The sequence below is a fragment of the Marmota marmota genome, unplaced genomic scaffold (genome assembly GCF_001458135.2).
Source record: "Marmota marmota marmota unplaced genomic scaffold, marMar, whole genome shotgun sequence".
NCBI classification, from domain to species: domain Eukaryota; kingdom Metazoa; phylum Chordata; class Mammalia; order Rodentia; family Sciuridae; genus Marmota; species Marmota marmota.
Genome location: NW_025999968.1, coordinates 24,362,425 through 24,387,405, shown reverse-complemented (window position 1 = coordinate 24,387,405; position 24,981 = coordinate 24,362,425). Strand labels below are relative to the sequence as shown.

Below are 24,981 nucleotides of genomic sequence, written 5' to 3'. Positions count from 1 at the left end.
GACCCCACAATATGTAGATCGGAGCCAACTTTTTCTTCTATCAGACGCAGAGTCTCTGATTTGATATCTAGCTCCTTGATCCACTTTGATAACTCCTAAATTTTGACAAGAAAGTCTGTTAGTCGACTTTTCATTGCTGTGATCAAAATACCTGACAAGAACAATTTGGAGGAGGAAAAATTTATTTTGGTCTCAGGCTTTCAGAGTTCCAGTACATGGTTTACCAACTTTATTGCTCTCAGCCCAAGTTGAGGCAGAACATCATGACAGAAAGATGTGGTGGGGAGCACTGCTCCACTCATGGCAGATAGGAATTGGGGGTAGAGAGGTATAGGTAAGATGAACACCTGCAGGTCAAGCACCTAGTGACCTCTCCAGTCATGACCCATCTATCTACAGTTACCACCCAGATAATCCATTCAACCTAGGAGGGACTGGTTAGTTTATAGCTCTCATAATCTAATAATTCCTAAACTGAATATTCCTGCATTAATATGGGAGCTTTGGCAATGGAGATAACTTATGCAAACCATAACAGAAAGATCAGCCAAATGTACCATAAGCAACCCATTCTTTTGAAAAAACAATTTAAAATTCCAAAACATACATTCAAAGTTGCTCAATCTCATTGGACATCAGTCAAATGAAAATAAAAGCAATAAGATATCCCATTTTTATCCCCAGATTGAAAAAAATTTAAATATTAATAAAAGGTCTGGAGATGTAGCTCAGTAGCCTAGCATATACAACAGTATATCTTGAATTTGTGTGTATCATGCAATTTTTTAAATATTAGATGCATTCTTCTATTAGTCTCAGCCAGTTAACTTATATAGTAGATACCACATTCCTCATAAATCCCATGGAACTAGATACTTAACATTTCAGATAATACCTTTTAAAAACGATGTTTTTGTTCTCTTTAAAATCTCCTCCCTTTCTGTTTCTTTGCTTCCTAGCTTCCATGGGGTGATCAACTTTGTTCCACTATATACTGTCTACCATGATTTTCTACCTCATAAAGCCCAAAAGTAGCGCAGTCAACTAACAATGGACTGAAACCCCTGAAACTGTGAGCCCAAATAAATCTTTCCTCATTATACTCCTCTTTATCTCAGGTATCTTTTCACAGTAATAAAAACCTGATTAACATATCTATCAAAATATACAAAGAATCATAGAATATACTTTGGCCTTCTGGGTTGGTTCATTGGGGATTGAACCCAGAGGCACTCGAACACTGAGCCACATTCCCAGCCCTTTTTTGTATTTTATTTAAAGACAGGGTGTCACTGAGTTGCTTAGGCCCTCATTAAGTTGTTGAGGCTGGCTTTGAACTCGCAATCCTCTGGCCTCAGCCTCCCAAGCCACCTGGGATTACAGGAGTGCACCACCACGCCCAGTCATGAGCACTTTTTAATATAGCCAAATGCATATTTGTGTTTTGTTCAGTCACGGAGCCCAAATGCCCAGAACTGTAGTGTTTGGCTTATTGTATGTGATTCACAAATAATTGTTGAATAGATTAGTATTGCCTTCCCAATACCTCCACAGTTATTGCAACTACAAGGTTATCTAAATGGGAGAACTGGGATAATTATGAAGCAAGCAAGAATTTAAAACTAACGATTAAACTGAGTTTTCTTCATTGCATATCCAAAAAGTTCAGCCCAAGGAAAGGAAGGTAATGAGAAGTGTTCTTACAAGTCTCCACACATTGAAGTTTGGTTGAATGGTTCCTAACATCATCCCACATAGTTCTTCATGGTCCTATCACCAGAAAGAGTCCATATCATTATGCAAGTAATTTTTCAATATATACCAACTGTCTAATCCCCTCTTTGCATTTGCTTCTTGAAAATCCAAAACTGATGCACCAAAGAGGAAATGGGTTGCTCTGCATCAATCAAGGAGGTCACACAGAGATGATTTTTCTGTGTTATAATCTGGTTCCAGGAGAAGAAGAAGGAGAGTGCATGGAGTAAAGAGATATCCATAGAAGATCAATCTGTGGTTTGTAACTCTAGTTTTTCATGAGAATCTTCAGATTTACTTATCTGTGATGGGTTCAGTGAATCTAATAAGAAGCCTGGGTTGAGATCTACTGACTTAATGACAAAACCCCTTGAAAGGGAGGGTTAGTTATTTGTGCTTTACACACAATTGGATAGCAAAGGAGAATTCTGATTTAAAAAATGTGCAGTAAGTTGAGTGAGGGAGATAATCCAAAAGCATTGTGGGAATGGTTGGAAAGAGAAGACTTGAATGTTGAAAAACTACTAGTTTGAAAACTAATAGAAATTAACTTTGTCTTTTTGGACCTAATTTAAACAACACCTCATCAAGCTTCTTTTTGGAATTCATTTTATCCTCCCCAGAATTTCCTGTAAATGTTTATTTCTCTCTCACAGCTCTTATCAAACTCAGGCTCATATTTGGATTACATATCTGTATTGCCTACTGTTCCCTAGACTTTGATATAGTAACAGTTGGACTGGAACATTTTCTGCATTGTTCTCCAAGATTAGTATCTAGCTCAGAGATCTAATTACATAAGTGAGAATCAGTGTCAGCATCTGCACAATTTAATTAAACAATATCACATTTCTTTTCTATATCATTAAATGATAATATTATCAATGGATTTAATAACAATTATATAGAGTTGGATATAGAATTAGTACTATCCAAAAATTGTTGGATTTGTTGGAATTGTTCACTTCAACAATACCATTTACTAAGTGCTGGGAAAACTTGTAAAAAATATAGAAACAGAGTAAAGTTTCAAATTTGGGGCCTGGACTCTTGAGCCAGACATCCTGGCTTTGAATCTCAGTTATACAACTTGAGAGTACACATACAAGGCAAGCTAAGACCATGGTTGTTCATCCACTGTGCCACTCTGTACATGCTGAGTTGGCTCAAGAAGGCACACATAATTGGATGCTTTATCATCAGCTCCAGTCTTCAATATGACTTTATTTAAATTAAATTTTTTATATTTATTGTTTGGGAACTTCCAGATAATAATATAAGATTCTTCCTCTGATGGTTGGCGCACTCTTCCATGTCTTCAAGTAAATGTGAGGAAGGATCTGATGTACCAAGTGGTTTTCCCAACTGAGGACAATGGAAACCTCAGCTATGGAATAAGAGTTCAGATCCCATGGTTTGAAAATTTAGCAGGAAAGATAACTTAGTGGCATTGGCACTAGTAAATTTAAAATTTTATTATACTATTTCTTTTCCATGGAAGTAGGATTATCTTTGGAGAGGGCTTTTTGTGGCAAATAGGTTGGTAAGTTCACAGGATATTATTGTTATCTACAAGATAAGCGAGATGCTACAAAATGGCAAGTCCAAAACAGTGAAGAAGTGAACTATGGCTCAGAAAATTCTGCTCAGTCTCATTCATCTGCTACTTGTTCCAAATCTCCCTATGTTCGGTTCCATTTATTTCTGAAAGTCTTAACTTCACATTTTGTTTCAAAATTTCCCACTATGATTTGACTTAGTAATATCTAGTTCTGCATTGTTTATAATAATAGCATCAAAAAAACTTCATAGGATCCTGGCCCAGGTAACTGCCCTTCAGGTTTATACACTGAAAACATGAACATAAAGACAGCCAGAGGCTAGCAGAACCTCCATTTATCACTGGATGAGCCCTTAAGCACTGCCTCTTCTATAGGAGAAGATTCAATTTTCAAAAGTTTTCAGAAAGTTTGAAGCAGGTAACCTATGTTAAAGATCACAATCCTTGGGCTGGAGTTATGGTTCAGCGGTAGAATGCTTGCCTAGCGTGTGTGAACAAAATAAAGATCCAAATAAAATAACACCAACTTTGTTAAAAAAAGAGATCATGGTCCTTTATTTCTTAATAAGGAACAACCTATTCTTATATAGGGGCAATGAACAAAAGTTTTATTGCTTCAGTTTTGTAGGTCAAACTGACAAAAGCTGCTTTGTAACTTTAAAGAACAAAAACTTATAAATTTCTGAGGGCTGACTTGGGTATTGTCATTTCCTATTCATTAGGGTTTAGCCCTTCAGAACTTCTACTATCTTTTCATAGAGTAGGTGCTTGCTAAATATTTGTTTCTGAGTGAACTAGCATCCCTAGAGAATAGGTCTAGAAGATGGTCCTCTGTTCCAGTTTTACATTAACAGAATATGAGAAATCTAATACAAAATTATTTCAAACACTATAGTCTTCTTCTATATGGGTTCAGCTCCTAGTGACCACAGAGCAGGTCAAGAATTAAGGAAATTCTTTTTGTGGAAAAAAAAAGAAACAAAACAAAATAAACTTTTTTACACACACAAAAAGCTCTCTCTCTAGTAACACACCAGTTCCATAATCATAAAGGGAAAAGATGATTGGAAATACTTTGGAGCATGGAATTATAATTTCAGATGAGAACTGAAGTGAAAGACTCTCTTCTCACCTATTAACCATTGCTTTTACTGATCCACTATCCTGGCAAACAGTAAGTTCTAAGACTCTGTAACAGTACGTTTTCTGGGGTTGGGGTTGTAGCTCAGTGGTAGAATGCTTGCCTAGCACGTGTGAGGCACTGGGTTCAATTCTCAGCACTGCTGCATGTAAATATATATATATATACACACACATACACACACACACATATCGTGGGTTTTCCACTACACAAAACTGAAATTGCACCTTGTATCCATCCCAGTTGACTGCCAAGAAATCACTTTTTTCTACCAAGTATTTAAAAGTGTAAATTTATATTTCTTGGCAATGATCATGATCAATGATCAAATAAAAGATTCTTAGTTGAAGTAGAGCCTCCCTATCTCTAGCCATATGTGAATGCATCTCAAAATAGATGAAATTTGTAAACATTTCTTTGGATCTCCTATGAACATCATTGTATGCAGGAAGTTTTCTGCTTCTGATGTGAAGCAGATATTGAAATTAATCCCTGTAGTTGTACTTGTATGAGCCTTATGAAATGAGAAGCAGAGAACTCTACCAGAGAGGAAATACATTTTTTACTTTCTTCTGCTCTTTTTTCTTTTTCTCATATTTCCCTCAGTTTTTACCCTTCCTTGCTTTTTTATACTAATATAATTATCAATAGTCACTTGTCAATATATCCATCACACATAGTATACAGTGCTAATAGGGAGAAAAAATTCTCCCAGTAAGATGATCTTGTATAATTTCTGTGATGTCAGACACCCATTGTTACTTTTGCTTTTCTTTCCTTTCTGAGCTCCACAACTAATCATCACTATTCATCAAATATTTGAACTTTACCTGTCATTCAACTAAAGATCTACTGTGCTTCATGAAAAGTTGGATGTATAATGTATAATTTTGTTTTGTTCAAAGAATTTTAGAATAAAGATATTCTTCATGCATATTTTTAAAAATGTACATCAATTTATTATTTTAGGTGATGTAAAATAGTGAAAAACAATTTATTTTCTAAAATGTCAATGAAACATCTGATATACATCCAACACGAATAATAGGTTCAGGAGTGAAAAAAAATTGTTTCTTGAAATGCATTCCCACCAAGTATGTGGCAATCTTACCTTTCCTTCTTTAATTACAAAGATACGATATTTACTATATTGCTCTGTGGTTATCCTTTTGTTAAAAATATGTCCTAGCTTTCATAGGTTTTTTTCCCCTCAACAATCACACTTAAACAAATTATTATGGTAATGAAGAGTTGACCTGAAGAGAAACTATAAATTTCTACATGTATTTATTCTCCTTTTCAAGACTAAATATTTCTGTCTTTTCTAATCTAGAGCTTGTATAACTTATTCAGCCAAATTTAAGGAATGTACCTACCCATCCCAGATTTGCACACCAATTCCAATGTAATCTAATGTGTCATCTTCAGAACCCAGTCCCCAAGAAGGAAGATTCATGTGCTGCTCTCATGAAAATTTGTCCCTCTTGATTTTCAAATCAGTAGATTCTGGTTCAAATGTGAATCCAGGTAAGAGAAAGATGAAGCCACAGCTTCCCCTGAGAAATTATTTTAGAATAAAGTTTGAAGACTTTCCATTTGATTCACACTCAATAAGCCACTATCCCTTCCCTCTTCTTCAAGAAAAAGAAACAAAAAAATATAGTAGCTGCCTATTGTGAATGGTATTTAATCACATGTGTTTTGTTTGAGTTTACTGCTTTGCCTTCTGAGAAAAATGGATATTTAAACACTAGTTCAATGATGATAAAATTGACTTTTACTCTTACAAAAAGTGAAGCAATGTCATGTGTAGCAAAAAATTAAAATTTAAAATTTTTGTTTCATTATTTAATTTCTAGACAGCAACAGAAGAATTTTGTAATGTGACTTACATCACAACAGAATTATTCTTGAAAAAAAGACCTTTTAAAAATTCCAAAAAGGTCAAAGTACCACAAAATAATCAAAAGACTGCACATCATAGATAAAACACGCCAGTTGTTATAGAGACTTAAGTATAATTATACTTGGAAAAGAGATACATTATCAGCAAAGAAAAGATGTTTTAAGAATTCTTCATGTTTTCCAAATTGATGGACATGAGTGAGCTCTAATATCATTATGTTTAGAAATGGCTTCATCCAGATCCAATTCTACACCATTGATTTTCACTTCCATGCAGCCATTATAAAAGGCGTTCACTGGTGTGGCATTGAAAGGTACATCTGTAAAAACAGAATATTCAGCTATTAGTCCAAGGCTTTCTATATCTTATTTGCTTACAGTTAGAATAACTATTCAGACTTTCCATTTTCAACTAAATTCTAATCCTAAAGGAGAAATTAATAATGATTTTACATGATAATATATATTATTTCATATATATATATAATTACATTTGACATGGAATTCAGCATATCATGAGTTCCTCCAATTTTATAAACACAATTAGTTCCATCCAAATATCCAATCTTTTTTACATACCATGATAATCCTTTTTTAAAATTATTGTTGTGACAAAAATAGAATTCTAGCCAGGCACAGTGGATGCATGCTTTTAATCCCAATGTCTTAGGAGGCTGAGGCAGGAGGATCTTAAGTTCAAGGCCAGTCTCAGCAACTCAGTGAGACACTGTCTCAAAATAAAATTTAAAAGAGAGCTGGGGATGTGGCTTAGTGGTTATGTATCCCTGGGTTCAATTGCAGGTACAAAATATGAAAAATAAAAAATAATGCAGATTTTTATATTTTCCAAAGAACTAGTTTCTTAAGCATACAAAAGCAGGTCATAATAGAAGATTCACTTTCATGTAATAATGACATTGTTTTAAGCAGTTTTACTAATTTCTCAATGCATAGTTTAGGTTCACCTCAGGGCCTTTGTATACTTCATTATCTCCATCAAACTAAATACTTAATACTCAAGTAACACCCATGGATTCCCAAGAACTTTAAAAGCATTTCACTCTTTGTTTCCTCTTTTATTTGTCATGTCTTCTTCATGAATTTTAAATATCACTGTGGATATTCAATATCTCTTATACTTCTTTCTCAATATCTTTCACCAAAAAATTCAAATTTTCTACCTATAATTTGCCATAGTGCATAAAATCCATGCTTTTCTATACATCCACAGGATATTTTAAGAATCCCTTTCAAATCTGGCTCAACATCATTGATTATTCTCTATTTAAAAAAAAACCTCTTACCCCTATAGTACATATAATTATTCTGCACCAATTACAAATAAAACATTTTAAAAAATCCTCAGAATTATCATTTTCCACTGAATTTAAATTAACATTCAATTTAATGTCTATTTTGTATATCAATAATTTAGCCATCTCATAGTTTATACTCTTAATATCTTCATTTTCAGTTTTCCTCAATATTTCTTGTTTCTTTCTTTCAATACTTAATCATTGAAGTGAGTCCTTAGTGTTATTGCAAAGACACTGAAATTGTAGTATTTTTACATCTTTTAAATTTCTTGTTTGTTCAATTTCTTAAAATTATATTCAGCTACTTTGTGAATAAGAGTGCAGGTAGTTTCCTATATAGAATTCATTCATATTATCTGCAATTATGCTTCCTAACAATTAACCATGTTAATTAAACTACATCTAGCTAACTATGGTGGTTAATCTAGATTGTCAATCTGATTAGATTGAGAGATATGTAGAATCAAGAGACATCTAGATGTGCTTCTGAGGATATTTCCAGTACGATTGGCATGTAGGACAGCAAACTGAAGTGGAGAACCCACCCTGAAATAGGTTGGGGGCCAGGTGAAACAAAAGACAAAAGGAAGCCTCAGCAGATGCAAACTGGATTCTTTTTCAGTGGGTGCATCTGTTGCTGCTGTCATCACCCCAGGACATTGGACTCCAGCTCCTTCACTCTTCCAACATGAACTCTCACCAGTGATTCTTCAGGGAGTCTCTAAATTGGGGCTACAATTTTGTCCTTACTGTTCTGAGAATTCAGCTCTTTGGAGTGTGCAGCTACTGGTTCCTTTGGTTCTTCAGAGTGCAGATGGCCATTGTGGGTCTATCCAACTTATGACTATGTAAGCCAATCTAATAAATCCCCTTTTATAATCACATGTACACATATTCTTTTGGTTCTATTCCTCTAGAGAACCCTAATACAATCTTTCTTCCTTCCTGCCTTCCTTCCTTAGAAAACCCTAATACAATCTATCTTTCTTTCTTCCTCCCTCCCTCCCTTTCTTCCTTCCTTCCCACCTACCTGTCTGCCTACCTACCTACCTATAAGTTTTGGAGCTCATTTACTTCTGTTCCTTAAAACCTCAGATAAAATTTCATATATGCAAAATTAAGACCCTGAACATGTAAAGCAGTACAAAGAAGGTTACTAGAAGTTCAGACATCAAACTCAGAATTTTCCCATGAAAATAATCTGCAAATAGTACTGAAAAATGCTTCTAAAGAAAGCACCTCTTTTTATCATTTAAAGTAAAACATTAGTACTAATTTTGTTTTTTCTCATATTAAGTCAAAATAAACCCGTTTTTCCAGTTTTGCTAAATGGAGTCACTACCATGCAACTGTTCATTTCAGAAACCTAAGTTATCCTTATACCTGTCTTTCAATCATTCAATCCAATTAATTTTATTTCTTGCTTAAATCTCTATTCACTGTATGCTATCCCCCACTGACATCACTATAGCCCATCAGCTTCCTCAGCTTCCCAATCTGTAAAATAGGGAAACTAGTTCCCACCTCATTGACTATTTTGAAAATTAAGTAAGTCAATACATTTGAAGCACTCTGAACAGTATTTAGAGTGTTTTTTTTTTTTTTTTTTGCACAAGTAAATAGTAGTGTGGTTACTTCTGCAATAATTACTGCTTCTTCATCTGGACTACTCAATAGCCTCCAACTCATCTCAGTTGTAGGCACTTTTGCCTCCCATTTATTCATCTAAAGAGAAATTTTTAAGTCACAATACTGATATATCCCTTCCTTGTCTAAAACATTTTAATGATTCTAATGCATTATATATAAGACCCTGAATAAAGTATGTACAAGCCTTCTACCTGTCTGCCCAGTTCATAGCCTCATCCTGCAATACGATCTCCCTTGCTCAATATGCAATACTTATACAGATCTGTGTACTTCTCAAGATATTAACACCTTCCCACTTTGCCCACACATGGATCCTCATCCCTATCATCTGGATAAATTCATTTACTCCTTCAAATATTCCATTTACATTCAGTGAGTCTCTTATTCAGAGACACTGTTCCTTAATTTCATAACCAAATCAAGACCTCATTTTCAAACTCTAAAAGAAACCCATACTTTTTCTTCAGAGAAGGGATCACAATTTTAATTATATTGGTATGTTCTCAATCAGTTGTTTAATGTCTGTTTCTGCCACTAGATTGCAAAAGCCTTAATATATATTTGTTTTTACTTTATTCCCAGTACCTGGGATACATGTTCTTAATAAATAATGGATAGGGGCTGGGGATGTGGCTCAAGCGGTAGCGCGCTCGCCTGGCATGCGTGCGGCCCGGGTTCGATCCCCAGCACCACATACAGACAAAGATGTTGTGTCCGCCAAATACTAAAAAATAAATATTAAAATTCTCTCTCTCTCTCTCTCCCTCTTTCTCACTTTCTCTCACTCTTTCTTTAAAAAAAATAAATTAAAAAAATAAATAATGGATAAATGATGGACAAACTAAGTATGAGTGAATAAATGTTAGATAAACAATTAATAAATAGAAGAATAATTATTGAACTTACAACACTATTATGTGGATGAAATGAAATGATATATCGTTTCTAGCTATAATAGTCAAATGGAGTAAAAAAATTGTTGAAACTGAAACTGTTCACCATTAAAAAATAATCAAACAAAAATGTATCAATAAAACATTGGTACAAGCAGCCAGGAGAAGAATATTGAATACTGGAATTTTGCTGTCCCTCCCAATGCTTTTTTACTAAAATTCTATACTTAATGTAGCATCAGCTGAAATAAAAATAGAATTTTTAAAACTGACAAAAAAGTAATCAGATACCTGGAATACCACCCACGTAAGTAGCCACTGTTCCTTTCATTGCTTTGTCCAGGATGGCAAGTTGACTTTTAAAGTCTGGAGAGTAGATGATATATGTTTCAAGTGGAGTCCACACCTCCAAATTGTTTCTATTGACTTTGAAATCCAGGTGAGATTGTTGACTAGAACATAGATTTACAGCGTCTATTCGAGATACCACCACATTTTCAATAGATACTATAATATCCTGAAGAACAGAGAAGACACAATATAAGCAAGTACTAATAGTAATGCCACTTATGAGGCTTTTGAGTTTTGAAATTCAAAAACTGAATTTCAGTGGTTAAAAAATAATGTATTCTAAATTTAAGTGAAAATTATTATTATAATAATCATGATTTAAAAATATATATATTAACTTTACAAAATTCAGGCTTAGCTAAGTTGTAAATATACACTAGCTTCTGAAAATTCCGCAAACTAACAGAATTGTTTCTACCAATGAAAGGAATCTAAAGTAGTATTTTAAGCAATATCTTTGTTTGTGAGCCTTTCTAACTTAAAAACACACATATGAAAAAGAATGAGTTGAAGAGACTAGGAAAATTTTAAGTGCTTTTGTAAGTACATAACAGCAAAACAAAGGGTTGTTTGTGTCATACAAGAAATTATAGATCTGCATGTAAAGTAAGTAAAAAGGCCCTAAGAAGTACATACCCACAGGTAACCTGCAGGAAGTTTCAGAGTACTGACTAGAAGAACTAGAAGATTGTCCAAAAAAGAAATGTATGCATTTTGCTATAAACTTTTCTGTTGCTATAACCAAATCACTCAACTTGTGGAGAGTGATCTATGCAGGTAGCTTAGAGTGGGACAAAAGAAATATAAAAAGTAGGAGAGAGAAAATAAAACTGAAGGAAGACAAATGTTCTCAAGCTTTCCAAGTAGTAAAAGATAAGCCTGAAATGTTTCTTTAGGAAATATTTATTTAGGTAAAAAATTCTATACTTCACAAATACAGGTCCTTTGAAGAAATCTGTTACAAAAGTCTGTGCTGTGTTTCAAATGTCCATATCGTTAAATTCATTAAAAGAGACTTTCACTTGAGATAATGCTCCTTATGTGACAGGATAAATAAAAAAAAAGGGAATAAAGACGGGGAACATAGGTAAAAACTAATAGAGAGAAGAGAGGAATCCAGAGGGAAGGAAGAAGGGAGCATGGGGGAATGCTAGGGAATAAAAACTACCAAATTAGGCTATGTCCATTACTAATATATGACATAATTATATACATATACATAATAATTATATGCATAATTATATATAATTATAGTGCACTCATTGAAATAATCATAATAATACTATAAGAGAGTTCATAGAATAGAACAAGTGAGTCAAGGAGGCCAGGAAGAGGAGAGGAGAGGGAAAGGGAAGGTATTAGGAAATAAGTTTGATCAAATTATGTTATGTACATGTATGAATATGGTACAATGAATCCCACAAATATGTATAATTATAATGCACCAATTAAAAATTTTAAAAAGGTAATAATGCTTCAAAATCATTAATGATATGTATAATACTCTTATGAAATATTGCACATAAATCTTGAGAAGGAGGAACCATGGAGACCAATTCAGAATAAAATAAATATAAAAGAAATGGCATGCATTAACATCCTCCATTGCATAAATGTAGTGCTGAAGAATTCTATTTTGTTTACAAAAACAAATAAAGAAGCAAATAAAAAACTAAAACCCTAATGTTCCTTGTAGGCTAGACATTAAAAAAAAAAAAATCCCAACAAGAACGCTTCAGCTTGCTTAATTTAACCACCAGAAATGCCCTCCAAATCATCTTTCCAGTTGCAACAGAACCACCTTTTTTTCCATTGCTGTAGCATTATTGAATTATGTGTCTTTTTCAAAAGCTACTAATAACATTCAAACCAATTTTATCATAAACGTAAGTTGCCTGCTGAAATTTGTTGGAATCAACAGTGTATGGCACACAGACAGAACTATTAGCCTCTAATAGAAGCTTGAATAGTATAGATCTTCTTATAACTTTCATGTTTCCTTGTATCCAAGACTTTCCTTTTCTTCCTCCTGATTTCAGATAAGAATTGACAGCAAGTAGTCAAATGAACCCATCTTAGTTTTCTCTCATCTTTCCTAATTTACTCACGAGAGAAAAGATTCAGAGTGCAAGAAAGCACAAATCATCATAATAATGCATTGAATATCTAAGAGTGGATTGTTATCAGACTCATTTCTATTTTATTAGTATAGGATAATTCCCACATGTTTCAAGGATTCTGAATAAAGGTGGATCTGTACATACTCTGTGATGGCTCTAATCAGCCCATGAGTCTGCCTAATCTTAGCTATAGACATAGCAGGCTTTTGAGTCTCCCCTTCTCTTACTTCTCATTTGAGATCTGAGAAATAAGCCAACAAAGAGTGATTATACCAATCACTTTATATGTCATTTAATCTTCAAAATAGCCCTTCAACATAAATATCATTATATTCATTTAAAAGCACACAGACAAAAACAAGGCTCATACTGGTTTAGAGTAAAGTTACCTGAGAATTTCCAGAGCTGGAGTCCACTAAGGACAAGGCAAAGGGCACTGTGTTACCAGAAACTAAGGCAAGCATGACACCAGTGCCTGTGGATGGGCGGATATTCAAGGTCACATTCACTTGCCAGTCTTCAGCATTGGTTATGTTATCTGCTTAAAACAATGAAACAGAAGCCAGATCAATGTACTCCTAAAGTGCACCAGAGAAAATCTATTATAAAATTATTAATATTCAAGGATGGTTTGTGTAATACTACAGGTATAATTTCCTTTCTCAATGAACTATCTAAAATAGGTAAAATAAAAGTTTTTTTTAAACACAGATCAGAAACACACCAGTGGAGCCCCATTCTTCTATTTGTCCTAAAAGAAAATCCAGATTGTGGTGTTAAGATCTTTTATGAGTTTTCCCTATTGACTCCTTAGCAGCTCTTCCTTCTCTCTTGCATATTCACCAATGTTCAAATTTCAGAGTGGTCATGTTTTAAAGTGCACATTTAGAAGGATGTTCTGAAGATGCATTGGAATATTTCTGCCAGAAAACTTGGGTCTAGCTGCCATAATCACCAATAGTCCTCCTTCTAGAACACTGGAAAGGACAAATATGACTCTACACACATGGGGGAGGTACATGGTTTGATAGAGAAATACTGTGAAATCAAAAGTTAATGAAATTAGAAGAGAAACTCTTGTTCTCTGATTCCTCTGTTATCATACTTCATCACTTTTTCTTAATTACCAGGTTAATTGTTCATCAGAGTGAAGGGCAAGCTCTAGGAGGTACATATCTCTATAATTACTTTGTTTTCCAGAGTAGAATATCAATAAATATTTGTTGAGTTAATATGTTTCCAAAGTACAGTAACAATTACATAAGTACAGTTCAGTCAATAACAGGCCACACATAGAATGATGGTCCCATAAAATTATATCAGCTGATGACATAGTAGCCAGTACAGTTTGTGTAAATACATTCTACAATGTTCACACGATGACAAAAGCACAAAATAATGCACTTCACAGAAGATATCCCAGCCATTAAGCTCCAGAAATAGCAACCTTAACTAACATTGAGAACTGCAGTTGAATTGCTAAAAAAACATTACTTAGTGCCCTTGAAAGGGGGTGAATATAAACAGAAAAATAATTTTCCTTTGTCAAGATGTTCTCCCATTTAGCCACATGCAATGCCAGTGTATTTAATGAAATAATCTTATAATTATAATGCCACTGTATTTAATGAAATAATCTTATAATTTCCATCCAGAAGAGAATACATATATAATTATCATGAAATAAGTAAAATTCAGCAAGGGATAGTAATAACAAACTCAAAATAAAATTAATATTGAAATACACAAAATTTATAATGTAAAATTAAATATTAATTATAAAGTAGGTACTTTCCAAGTTATCAATGAAATAACTAATTTTTTATAAAGGTAATTTTTTTCAGGTATGCCATAACTCTTATTTTCATTTGCTTATCAGGATCCCCCCCCCATATTCATTCATCAACCCATTCAAAACATTTTTTGAAAATTTTGTACATGCAAAACAAAGCTAAAGTTAAAGGCATTGTCTCAATTTACATTAGGAAAAAAAATCATTGGTAAATATTTTTAAGTTACAAATAAACACTCAGATTATATTTTTTAAACAGTGATATTAAGATAGATTTACCTAACTTAATTTATAGTGCAAAGGGATAGTAGCTATAATAATAAACTCTTAACAAAGAAAAAGACAATCAAAAAAATAAAATGTACAAATAGTAATAAACATGGAGAGATATTCATCATCAGTACAAATTAGAAAAACAATATTTAAAATAACACAAAAAAATCAGTTTTTGAACGGTTAGATTGGAAACAGATTCCAAGTAAAAACTTTCTCCTTATTTTGGTAAACATATTAATTAATATAAAGATTTTTGGAAGAGAATGTAATTAAACCTATGATAATTATATATTTGCATGACCTTTGATGATGATATCTAAGATGCTTTCCTACAGAATTAACCACATAAAGATTATAGGATGTATGCTCATGGATGTTCACAGAAGTTTTATTTGTAAAGGTAAATATGAGTCAGTCTGGGAAACCAACATGCTCCATTTAGGCTATAGAAACTTGAAAGGGCACTATTCCCACTTCAATAATAACAAAAAACAAATTATCTGTATGATCACATTTTTTTCTTGAACTAACAAAAAGTTGAAGTTTCGAGCAACCAAATAATCAAAACATAAAGAAAGATGCATCCAAGGAGAGATGAGAACAAATTCTTACCCAGAAAGACACTGGATACCACACAATTGGGTAAGAATAATTTAAAAAGTTGCAAAATAATAAAGTACATGCATGGAATGATGTGAGAGAATGGAAATTCTAAGAACTGCAGACAAAAGGAAAATTGATACCCCATCCTTAGAAGACTCTTTTCCATGGACCTTACTGGGTCCTCAAAAAAAAAGGGGGGGGGGCAGGGAAAGAAGCTAAAGAAAGCCTTCCCCTAGCACAACCTTGAGATCAATGTTAACTTCAGGAAAGGTACAAAATCACAATCTAGAGCTTTCTATGTTTCCTCTACACAGGAAGAGTTTTAAAGCACTGGGGAAAAGGAAAAAAAAATATTGTCATTAGAATACATATAAAGACCCATAGCACCTACAGATTAGGGAAAAACAAACCAAGGAAACCTACCATGGATATGGAACAGGAAAACATTTTAAGTACTAACCATTAGACACTTATCTTACTGGTAGGGGAAGCAATGAAAAGTCCATACCACTGACACCCTAGGATATAAAGATAATTAAAACTGAATCTGTTTCAGAACAATAGACAATATTCCACTGACTTCCAAGCCCTTTAAACCATGTTAACAAATTTCAAGAAACAAGTACGAACATTCTGCTGGTGGTGAGCAAGACCATGAAGAGATATTTCTTGAAACATATAATAAAGCAAATATCTAAAATTGAGTCACTACTATGAAAAACTTAATAACTGGTCAGTCATGAAAATATTTTTAGCAACCTACCCCCTACCTTTTGCAGAAGCTCAATTGTATTAGCACATTTTCTGTTGCTATTAAAAAATACCTGAAGATAGTTTGTTGGGTACACAGTTTTAGAGGCTGAAAATCCAAATAGGATGATGCCAGCATTGGTGAGGGCTTCAATGCAAATGACATCAAGGAAGCAGAGTGTGTGAGAAGGGGCAAAAGCTCATGAGAAGATATGAGCCCAGAGAAGTGGAGGGCCAGTTTTCCTCTTTTGTTAAAAACCATTCCTTGAGAACTAACTCATCTGATTCTACTCATCACTAGATTCAATCTCTCCATAAAGGGCTTTCAAAAGAAGAGGTGTGCTCATTTCTAGATATATGTAGCATTTACCTCAGTCTCTACAGTGCTCTGTAAAATGCCCACCTTATCTATGCTAAAAAACTACATAATACACCAAGACATGGGAAATGCAACAGTCAATCAAGAGACACAATAGTAAACATGCCAGACTCAGCTATGACATAGATGTTGAAACTATTAGGGAATTTTAAATAATTGTGGTGAATGTGTTGAAAGTTTGGGTGGACAAGCTAGACAATGTGTATGGACAGATTGACAATTTCAGTATTTTAAGGAATTATCAAATGGAAATGTTAGAAATGAAGATGAATCCCTTTGATTAACTAATTGAAGACTCAAAACAACAGAAAAATCTGAACTTTAAGATACATCAATCAAATCTACCCAAAATTAATCAGGGTATGTGCCAATAAACTGTAAATAATAATATAAGCATATTCAACTGCCTTTATATATGTATTAATATTCCAGAAAATTAAGTATATAACAGTACAAATAAGTCTATGCCTGACACATAGTACTCAAGAAAGTTTACTGAATAAATTATGGTTGTCTGTCAATGAATACATTTAGTTACCAATGAGAAAAGAAATATAATGAAAAATCACTTACTATAGTCTATGTTAAATTGAGCAACTCCAGAACCAGGATAGTAGGAACCCTTCTCCACAGTGACAAAGCAATGTTTATTTTGTTTTTCTTGAATGATCTCCTTTACTCCTAAAGCTCCTTGATTCATCAAATTCCAGCCTCTTATACATCCATCTAGACGAGGGTTAATCTAACAAATCAAAATACAGGTCAGAAGTACATTTTAAATTAAAGTCAGACATAAATATATTGATTCAAGGTATAGGTTTCATTTAGATGAAAAACTTTTTCTTGATTTTTAAAGTATTTTAAATATTTTGAATTTAATCTCAATTTTTCTTTTTGAGACATTTTTCACATGAATAGTCTTTGGACCAAATATGTTTTTTAAAAAAAAATTTTTTAATAGCTGAGTATGGACTATTATGATGTTAATAGAGAATTGACATTTGAGGATTTTAAAAAATCTACTTCTCCATGAGTAATTCTGGGGACTTAAATGGGCAAAAAAAAAAAAACCCACAACAATCTAAAAACACACCAATCGTTTTCTTATTTCCTTATTCCCTTAATTTCAAGAGTCACTAATATTATTTTTTTCATATTCAATTCAAGTTGTCACACTTAGTTTATTTAATAAAATAACTTCTGTTGACTTTTGGGGAAACAAATCTTCAAACCTATTATAGACAAAAGGAATTCATCCATGATAAATGACATAAGTTTGGATTATTACCGGTTTAATGAGTGCATTTTCTACTTTCCGAGGTAATCCTGCAAAGTATATTTTGGTTTCCCGAAATCCATTTGTAGGTTTAAAAAGGGACCCTGGCTTATTTATATTCATCACAGCTTCTTTAGCTATTTTAATACTGATGCTGTGTTCTAATTCTTCCACAGACACCTACAATTAAAAACAAAAAAAATCATTAAACAAGCAAGCATTGCTACATGTCATTTGAAATACTAGACTTAAAATCTTATTATTCCAAAAAAAATTTTAAGTACTTATTTTAATGTAATTATTAATTTGTTCCAATCCATTTGGAAAGTCGAATCATGATTAATATGACAAAATGTGTTTTTAAAGTAATAGTACTTGATCAAAAATTAAATGTACATCTTATTTTCAAGTTAAAAAAATCAATATTACTAAGTTTAAACATTCAGTTATAATATATATTGTTAAAACTAATATGTCATAAAATTAAATTTTTAAAATAAAAGCAAGCCACTGTATTTTAGGAAAATTTTGAATGTTCTCATTTTGCAATTTTAGGATAGTACACATTGAAACAACAATGCAAATAATTTCTTTTTTTCCCCACATCTTCATACATGTATTTTGTATAATGATGAGGGTCTCCTTCCACCATCCATGCTATAGACTAAGAGAGCATACACACACACACACACACACACATACACTAAGAGAATCATTTTTCCAGTAGTGTGTTCAAAACACCCAACATACTTTTTCTCCAAAATTCAGAGGTGACTAAAGTTATAAGAAAGCACATACATAAGATTAAAATGAGATTTTATAATTTTGAAAGTACTTGGGTTTTAAGAAATGGTTGGAAGTGACAGTAAACAATAAAAAATTCTCTTAGGAAGATAATTTGAAGAACAATGATGCAGTTGTCTCATGTAAAACTGTTTAACATTCAGGATGTAAACTGTTCACTTGCTAATCAATAACAGAAGCCAACTGATAGACGTATTAAACACCACTACAGGAAGAGAAATACTACTCTCAAAAGTAAAACTAATTTAGTAACATTACATGCTTAAAGTTGGTCAATATTCTGTCCTTAATATGTCCAAACAGCAGCATTTTCCTCTAATGACTATTCCCTTCTTCTAAGAAGTGCTTGACTCAGGTCCTCAGCCTTGAGGACCTGAGTTTCCTTTCCTTCTCCTACATTCTTGCCATTCCTTCTCAGTCCCCCTGGCTGGATCCCCTTCCTCTTAACTTCTAGTAAAAAGCTCTAGGCTTGAGTCCCCAGACCTTTTCCATCTAATCATGCAAGTAATTTAAATGAGATTCTATGGGACCCAGTCTACAACATTTGGAAAATTTTGGGGATGGGGAGAACTTTTACTTGTCACAACAAGTAGGAGACAAGCTGGCATTACAAGGTTCTAGGCACTATGCAATATACAGAATAATTATGCAAACTAAGTAACAAAATACCCAGAATCTTGTAAATCTTCTGAACATCTCCATTAAATATTCATGTAGGGAATCCTAATGTTTATTATTATCTGAACTAAACACAACATATTTGTTGCAACATGTTAACATTCTTTTTTTAAAGAATGCAATAATCCTGTCAACCAACAATAGTAATGTTTTTTTAATTTAGATCTTTATCAAGTTTCTCACCATTTTGGAAAATTAGTATTACTGATAACAAAACCATCTATGCACTTATGGTATTCAAGTTGGTAACATAATACCCCAGTATAAATCTTCATTTGTAGCTTTCACACTATTCTATGTATAGAAGCAAGCTTTGAAAACTATTAGCTGTATTTGAGTAGTTACAAAATGTGGCATTTATACACAATGGAGTATTACTCTGCACTAAAAAATGACAAAATCATGGAATTTGCAGGGAAATGGATGGCATTAGAGCAGATTATGCTAAGTGAAGCTAGCCAATCCCTAAAAAACAAATGCCAAATGTCTTCTTTGACATAAGGAGAACAACTAAGAACAGAGCAGGGAGGAAGAGCATGAGAATAAGATTAACATTAAACAGGGACGAGAGGTGGGAGGGAAAGGGAGAGAGAAGGGAAATTGCATGGAAATGGAAGGGACCCTCACTGTTATACAAAATTACATATAAGAGGAAGTGAGGGGAAAGGGAAAAAAAACAAGGGGGAGAAATGAATTACAGTAGATGGGGTAGAGAGAGAAGATGGGNTTTTGAATAACCAATAATAAAAATTAAAAAATAAAAAATAAATAAATAAATAAATAAAAACATAAAGATCCCCTTTAAAAAAATAAATCCAGTTGATTAAAGAGATGATCTCAATTATAAAAATAAAGGCCATTCTGGAGATTATGTTAAAATGATATCTTTAGGTACTCTGCTTGTATCCACTATTGTATACTGTTTGAACAAATTGATTACATATCTATAAGTTTTTATTTAAGTTGAATTAACTTTTTGATTTTTGTTACAGTGTATTTCTCTTATTTTAAAAATTATCTGTGGCAATTAAGGGTAGCTATTCTTGATTAGTGGTGTCTATGCATAAACTGTTATGCCTGTTAACATAACAGGAGAGACACCACTGTTCACCCAATGACAGCCACTAAAAAGACTAAAAATCAGGTAGTTCAAACAAGTAACTGAAACAATTTTAGTTAGAGGAAACCTTAAGTATATTAAGTGAAAATATGATTTCTTAGGCTGTTCCAAGGATGTATAGAGTGTAGAAAATAACTCATGTAACACATTTTTTTGCTATCACTATAAATACAAATTATGATTTCATACAGACTGCATCAAACTGGAAAGTCTGTAAAACCTACCATATTCCATATACCATTATTAATAATATTGCCTCCAGTTGTGATTTTGGCTGTGTGCTCATTCTTAAATTGGATTTCAATCTTTCCATCACGAAGTGCAATCAGGAGCCAAGCTGAGTGATCGAGAGATTCTGCAAACAGTATCACACCTTCTGCATCATATGTCCGGAAATCAAATTCAGCTGAAAATCTAAACAATGGCCAAAGAGAGATTCTTAATGGTGAGAAATATGGAAGGTTAAAGTATCATCATTTTTATTTTTCCTTGTGCTTGCAAATAGTAACATGCTGTAAGATTCAACTACTTATTTTATTCCCTGGAATTAATTTTTTAATATTTATATTTTAGAAGTAGTTGGATACATACATTTATTTTGTTTATTTATTTTTATGTGGTGCTGAGGATCGAACCCAGGGCCTTGTATGTGCTAGATGAGTGCCCTACCGCTAAGCCACAATCCCAGCCCTGGAATTAATTTTTAAAAAGTCAGAATTAGACAGTTCATATGTTGTGTTTGGCTTCATGTATATAAAATCTGGTTACTACATTTTCTTGCTTATTATTGGAGGTTTTGTCTCAGTGAACAGATAGATGCTTTGGTAATTTTTCTTTTTCTTTTTTGGTATATGTTTTGAAGGCCTCTTTCAAATGCTGGAATGAATATAAAAGTATAGAACTTAGGCATATTGTATCTATCCTGGAGCCTTTTATACACAATACATTCTGAGGTTAAAGGTTGTATGTGTGTGTGTGTGTGTGTTTAAAACTGCATGCTTGCCTGCTTACTATATCCCTAAGTGATTAGTGAAAGATGTTACAATTTTGTGATTGGTGTAATATCGAAAGGCATGTTTTCCCTGTGATTTCATATATTTCAAGAAAGAATCACAGAGCTCTACAGGATAGCATCTGGATGACTGCAAATATAATTAAGCCTTCGTGTGTAATAAAGATGGAAAAAAACAAAAAACAAACAAACAAAAACTTCAGACAGCAGCCATTGAAGAAAGGCAGTGGTGGTTCTTCCATACCCCATGGCCATAGCCTCAATAAGGACAAGGTGACCAAGAATGTGAATAAGCTAATACACAGCCACTATCATGGATGCCTCACCAAACACAATAAGTGTCTGTGGGAAATGATCACAGAGGTGTGAGTTCATCAAAAAAAAGGGTAGGGACTCACATTCTTGCCAAAAGGAAGCAAGAGGAGTTGAGCAATGCCCTGGCAGCAATGGGGAAAGCAGCTCCCAAGACAATCTGGACTCTCCCCCACCCTGCCAGTAATTAATGAGACTTTTACAGAAAACAAAACAAAAACACTTTAAAATGTGTTAGCTTGATTTCAAAATCTCTCAAAAAACCAATGTGTAAATCACTGCAGTAGCTGCAGTAGAACACATGGAAGGAAAGCTTAGCAAATATAGTCTCACCATGTGATGAGCGTTCTGAGTTCTGGCAATGCCTATTGCTATTAAGACTTGGGATGTGGATATAGTACAGACATTATAAGGAAAGAAAATCTTAAGAATGCTTGATTTAAAATAAAATGTGTTGATTCAGTGCCCTTGGAACACTTTAATGAGAATTAGCATTAATAATTTCCAAGGAATCAGATAATCAAAATGATTTTAAAAAGACAAACATGGGGAAAGAAAAATAGCTGCATACCTATTAATTATCTAGGATAAAAGAAAAGTAATTTAAATTAAAGAGTCCAGACTTTTGATAATTACTGGATGAACAAGGAATTCTACATCCTCATCCCAACATGTAATAGTAATGGTAATAGAGGTAGTATTTGTAATGGGGCACAGACCTTCCTCAAAGGTAACAATCAAAGAGTGACAAAATAAACTTTTCCATCATTAGAATTCCAAGTAAATACTGTAAAGAGGTAAAATGTGGAGTAAAGTATGTTGGATGGATAATAATGAGTGGGAATTTACTGACATGAGTTCACATTTAAAAAGAACCATTTTACTTGAAACAAGGACTTCAATCCTTTTTCATAATGATCTGAGCATTTTACTGATGTGAAACATGGATTATCTTGTCAAAATCTAAATCTGTGTATGGTTAGGATCTTCCAGAAGTTGATCCTACTATGAAGATAATTTCCTTTTCTTTATAAAATTGTACTAGAATGGTATTTCAAAGAGTTGTGTTCAGAATACTTTTGTTTCTGGAATACATCATCAGCATACTGATTCATTACATTGGGGAACAATTCATTCAGTTTCAAAAGTACTATTGAATGGAAAAAAAGTAAATTTGTTAACATTGGGTAAGGCAAAAATTTGTCTACATAAAAACAGATGTGAAAAAAAAACAGTTGTGCAGGAATTTGCTTTTAAAAAGCACTAGCTGTGGGGCTGAGGCTGTGGCTCAGAGGTAGAGCGCTCACCTACCATGCATGAGGCACTGGGTTCGATCCTCAGCACCACATAAAAATAAAATAAAGATATTGCATCCACCTATAGCTAAAAAATAAATATTTAAAAAAGCACTAGCAGTTCTTTGTGTTAGTTACACAGGTGGCACTTGATAAAAATTCACCAAGCTACACATTTAATATATTTGCACATTTCTACATATATATTAGACTTCAAAAAGTATAAACTAAAAAATAATAAAGAAACAAATAGATACTGGAAAAATAATTAGTTGGCCAGTTCTGATCCAATGTAAGGGATCATACAAAATTGTAAATTGCCAAAGAGAAATGAATATGCCCATAATTGTCTAAAGATATACTGTAATTAGGAATTTCTCTCTCATTCTCATTATTCTCATAGCAAGGAAGGGTTGTATCTAATCCACCTTATTAAAAGACATTATTTGCATGTGGTAAGAATTTGCTCACATTCCGTAGGCTCTCTATTCACTTCACTGATTGTTTCTTTTGCTGATAAGAAGCTTTTCAGTTTGAATCCATCCCATTTATTAATTCTTGATTTTATTTCTTGTGCTTTAGGAGTCTTCTTAAGGAAGTAAGGGCCTTATCTGACATGATGAAGACTTGGGCCTACTTTTTCTTCTATTAGGCACAGAGTCTCTGGTCTAATTCCTAGGTCTTTGATCCACTTGGCGTTGAGTTTTGTGTATGGTGAGAGATAGAGGCTAAATTTCATTTTGCTGCATATAGATTTCCAGTTTTCTTAGCACCATTTGTTGAAGAGGCTCTCTCTTCTTCAATGTATATTTTTGGTGCCTTGATAACCACACACACATCTGATAGAGCACTAATCTCCAGGATATATAAAGACTTTAACTCAAAAAACTTTATACCAAAAAAACAAATATCCCAATGAATAAATGGGCTAAGGAACTGAACAGACACTTCTCAGAAGAAGATATACAATCAATCAACAAATATATGAAAAAATGTTCAACATCTCTAGCAATTATAGAAATGCAAATCAAACTACTCTAAGATTTCATCTCACTCAGTTGGAATGGCAGTTATTAAGAATATAAGCAACTATAAGTGTTGGCAAGGATTTTGGGGAAAAGGCACACTGATATATTGCTGGTGGACTGCAAATTGGTATAACCACTATGGAAAGCAGTATGGAGATTCTTTAGAAAACTTGGAATGGAACCACCCTTTGACTCCTCTATTCCTCGGTCTATACCCAAAGGACTTAAAAATGAGCATACTATAGTGACACAGCCACATCAATGTTTATAGCAGCTCAATTCACAATAGCTAAACTGTGGAACCAACCTAGATGACCTTGAATAGATGAATGATAAAGAAACTGTGGTATATGTACACAATGAAATATTACTCAGCAATAAAAGAGAATAAAATCATGGCATTTGCAGGTAAATTAATGGAGTTGGAGAATATCATGCCAAGTGAAGTAAGCCAATCCCCAAAAAACCAAAGGCTGAATGTTTTCCTTGATAAGTGGATGCTGATCCACAATGGGGGTCGGGGGAAGCATGGGAAGAATGGAGGAACTTTGGACAGGGCAAAGGGGAGGAAGGGGATGGGAGAGGACAAGGGGTTAGGAAAGGGTGAAATGAGATGGATTTATGTACCCTAGGTACATGTATGATGACACAAATGGCGTGACTCTATTTTGTGTACAACCAGAGAAATGAAAAACTGCTCCATTTGTGTACTATGAATTGAAATCTATTCTGCTGTCATGTATAACAAATTAGAAAAAAGAAATAAGTTAATTTAAAAAGAAGAATATACTACACCTCCCCAAAAGAAAAGAAGATGTTATTTATTTTGAGACTTTCATGAAATGGAACATTAAAGGAACACAATTACATAAATGAATCAGAGAATAATTTTCAGTTTTCTTTAATAACAAGAATTCTGTGAAGTTGAATTATCAAAGGAAGAGATGAAAAAATTCATATAATT

The 24,981-nt window shown here is 33.4% G+C and overlaps 1 protein-coding gene across 2 annotated transcripts in view; it reads right to left on the bottom strand.

The window, feature by feature from the left end:
- Positions 1–6,455: 6,455 nt before the first annotated feature.
- Pros1 (protein S) overlaps positions 6,456–24,981 on the bottom strand; it is an 82,822-nt gene continuing 64,296 nt past the window's right edge. Inside the window, exons 10-15 of one of the 2 annotated variants that reach the window (XM_015478629.2) lie at positions 20,595–20,784; positions 17,781–17,948; positions 17,066–17,234; positions 13,082–13,233; positions 10,513–10,738; positions 6,456–6,682 (exon numbers count right to left, since the gene is read on the bottom strand). In XM_015478629.2, coding sequence (XP_015334115.1) covers positions 6,534–6,682; positions 10,513–10,738; positions 13,082–13,233; positions 17,066–17,234; positions 17,781–17,948; positions 20,595–20,784 — 1,054 coding nt within the window. In that variant the 3' untranslated portion in view covers positions 6,456–6,533. The remainder of the gene's footprint in view (positions 6,683–10,512; positions 10,739–13,081; positions 13,234–17,065; positions 17,235–17,780; positions 17,949–20,594; positions 20,785–24,981) is intronic. The other variant, XM_015478630.2, reaches the window with a different exon arrangement.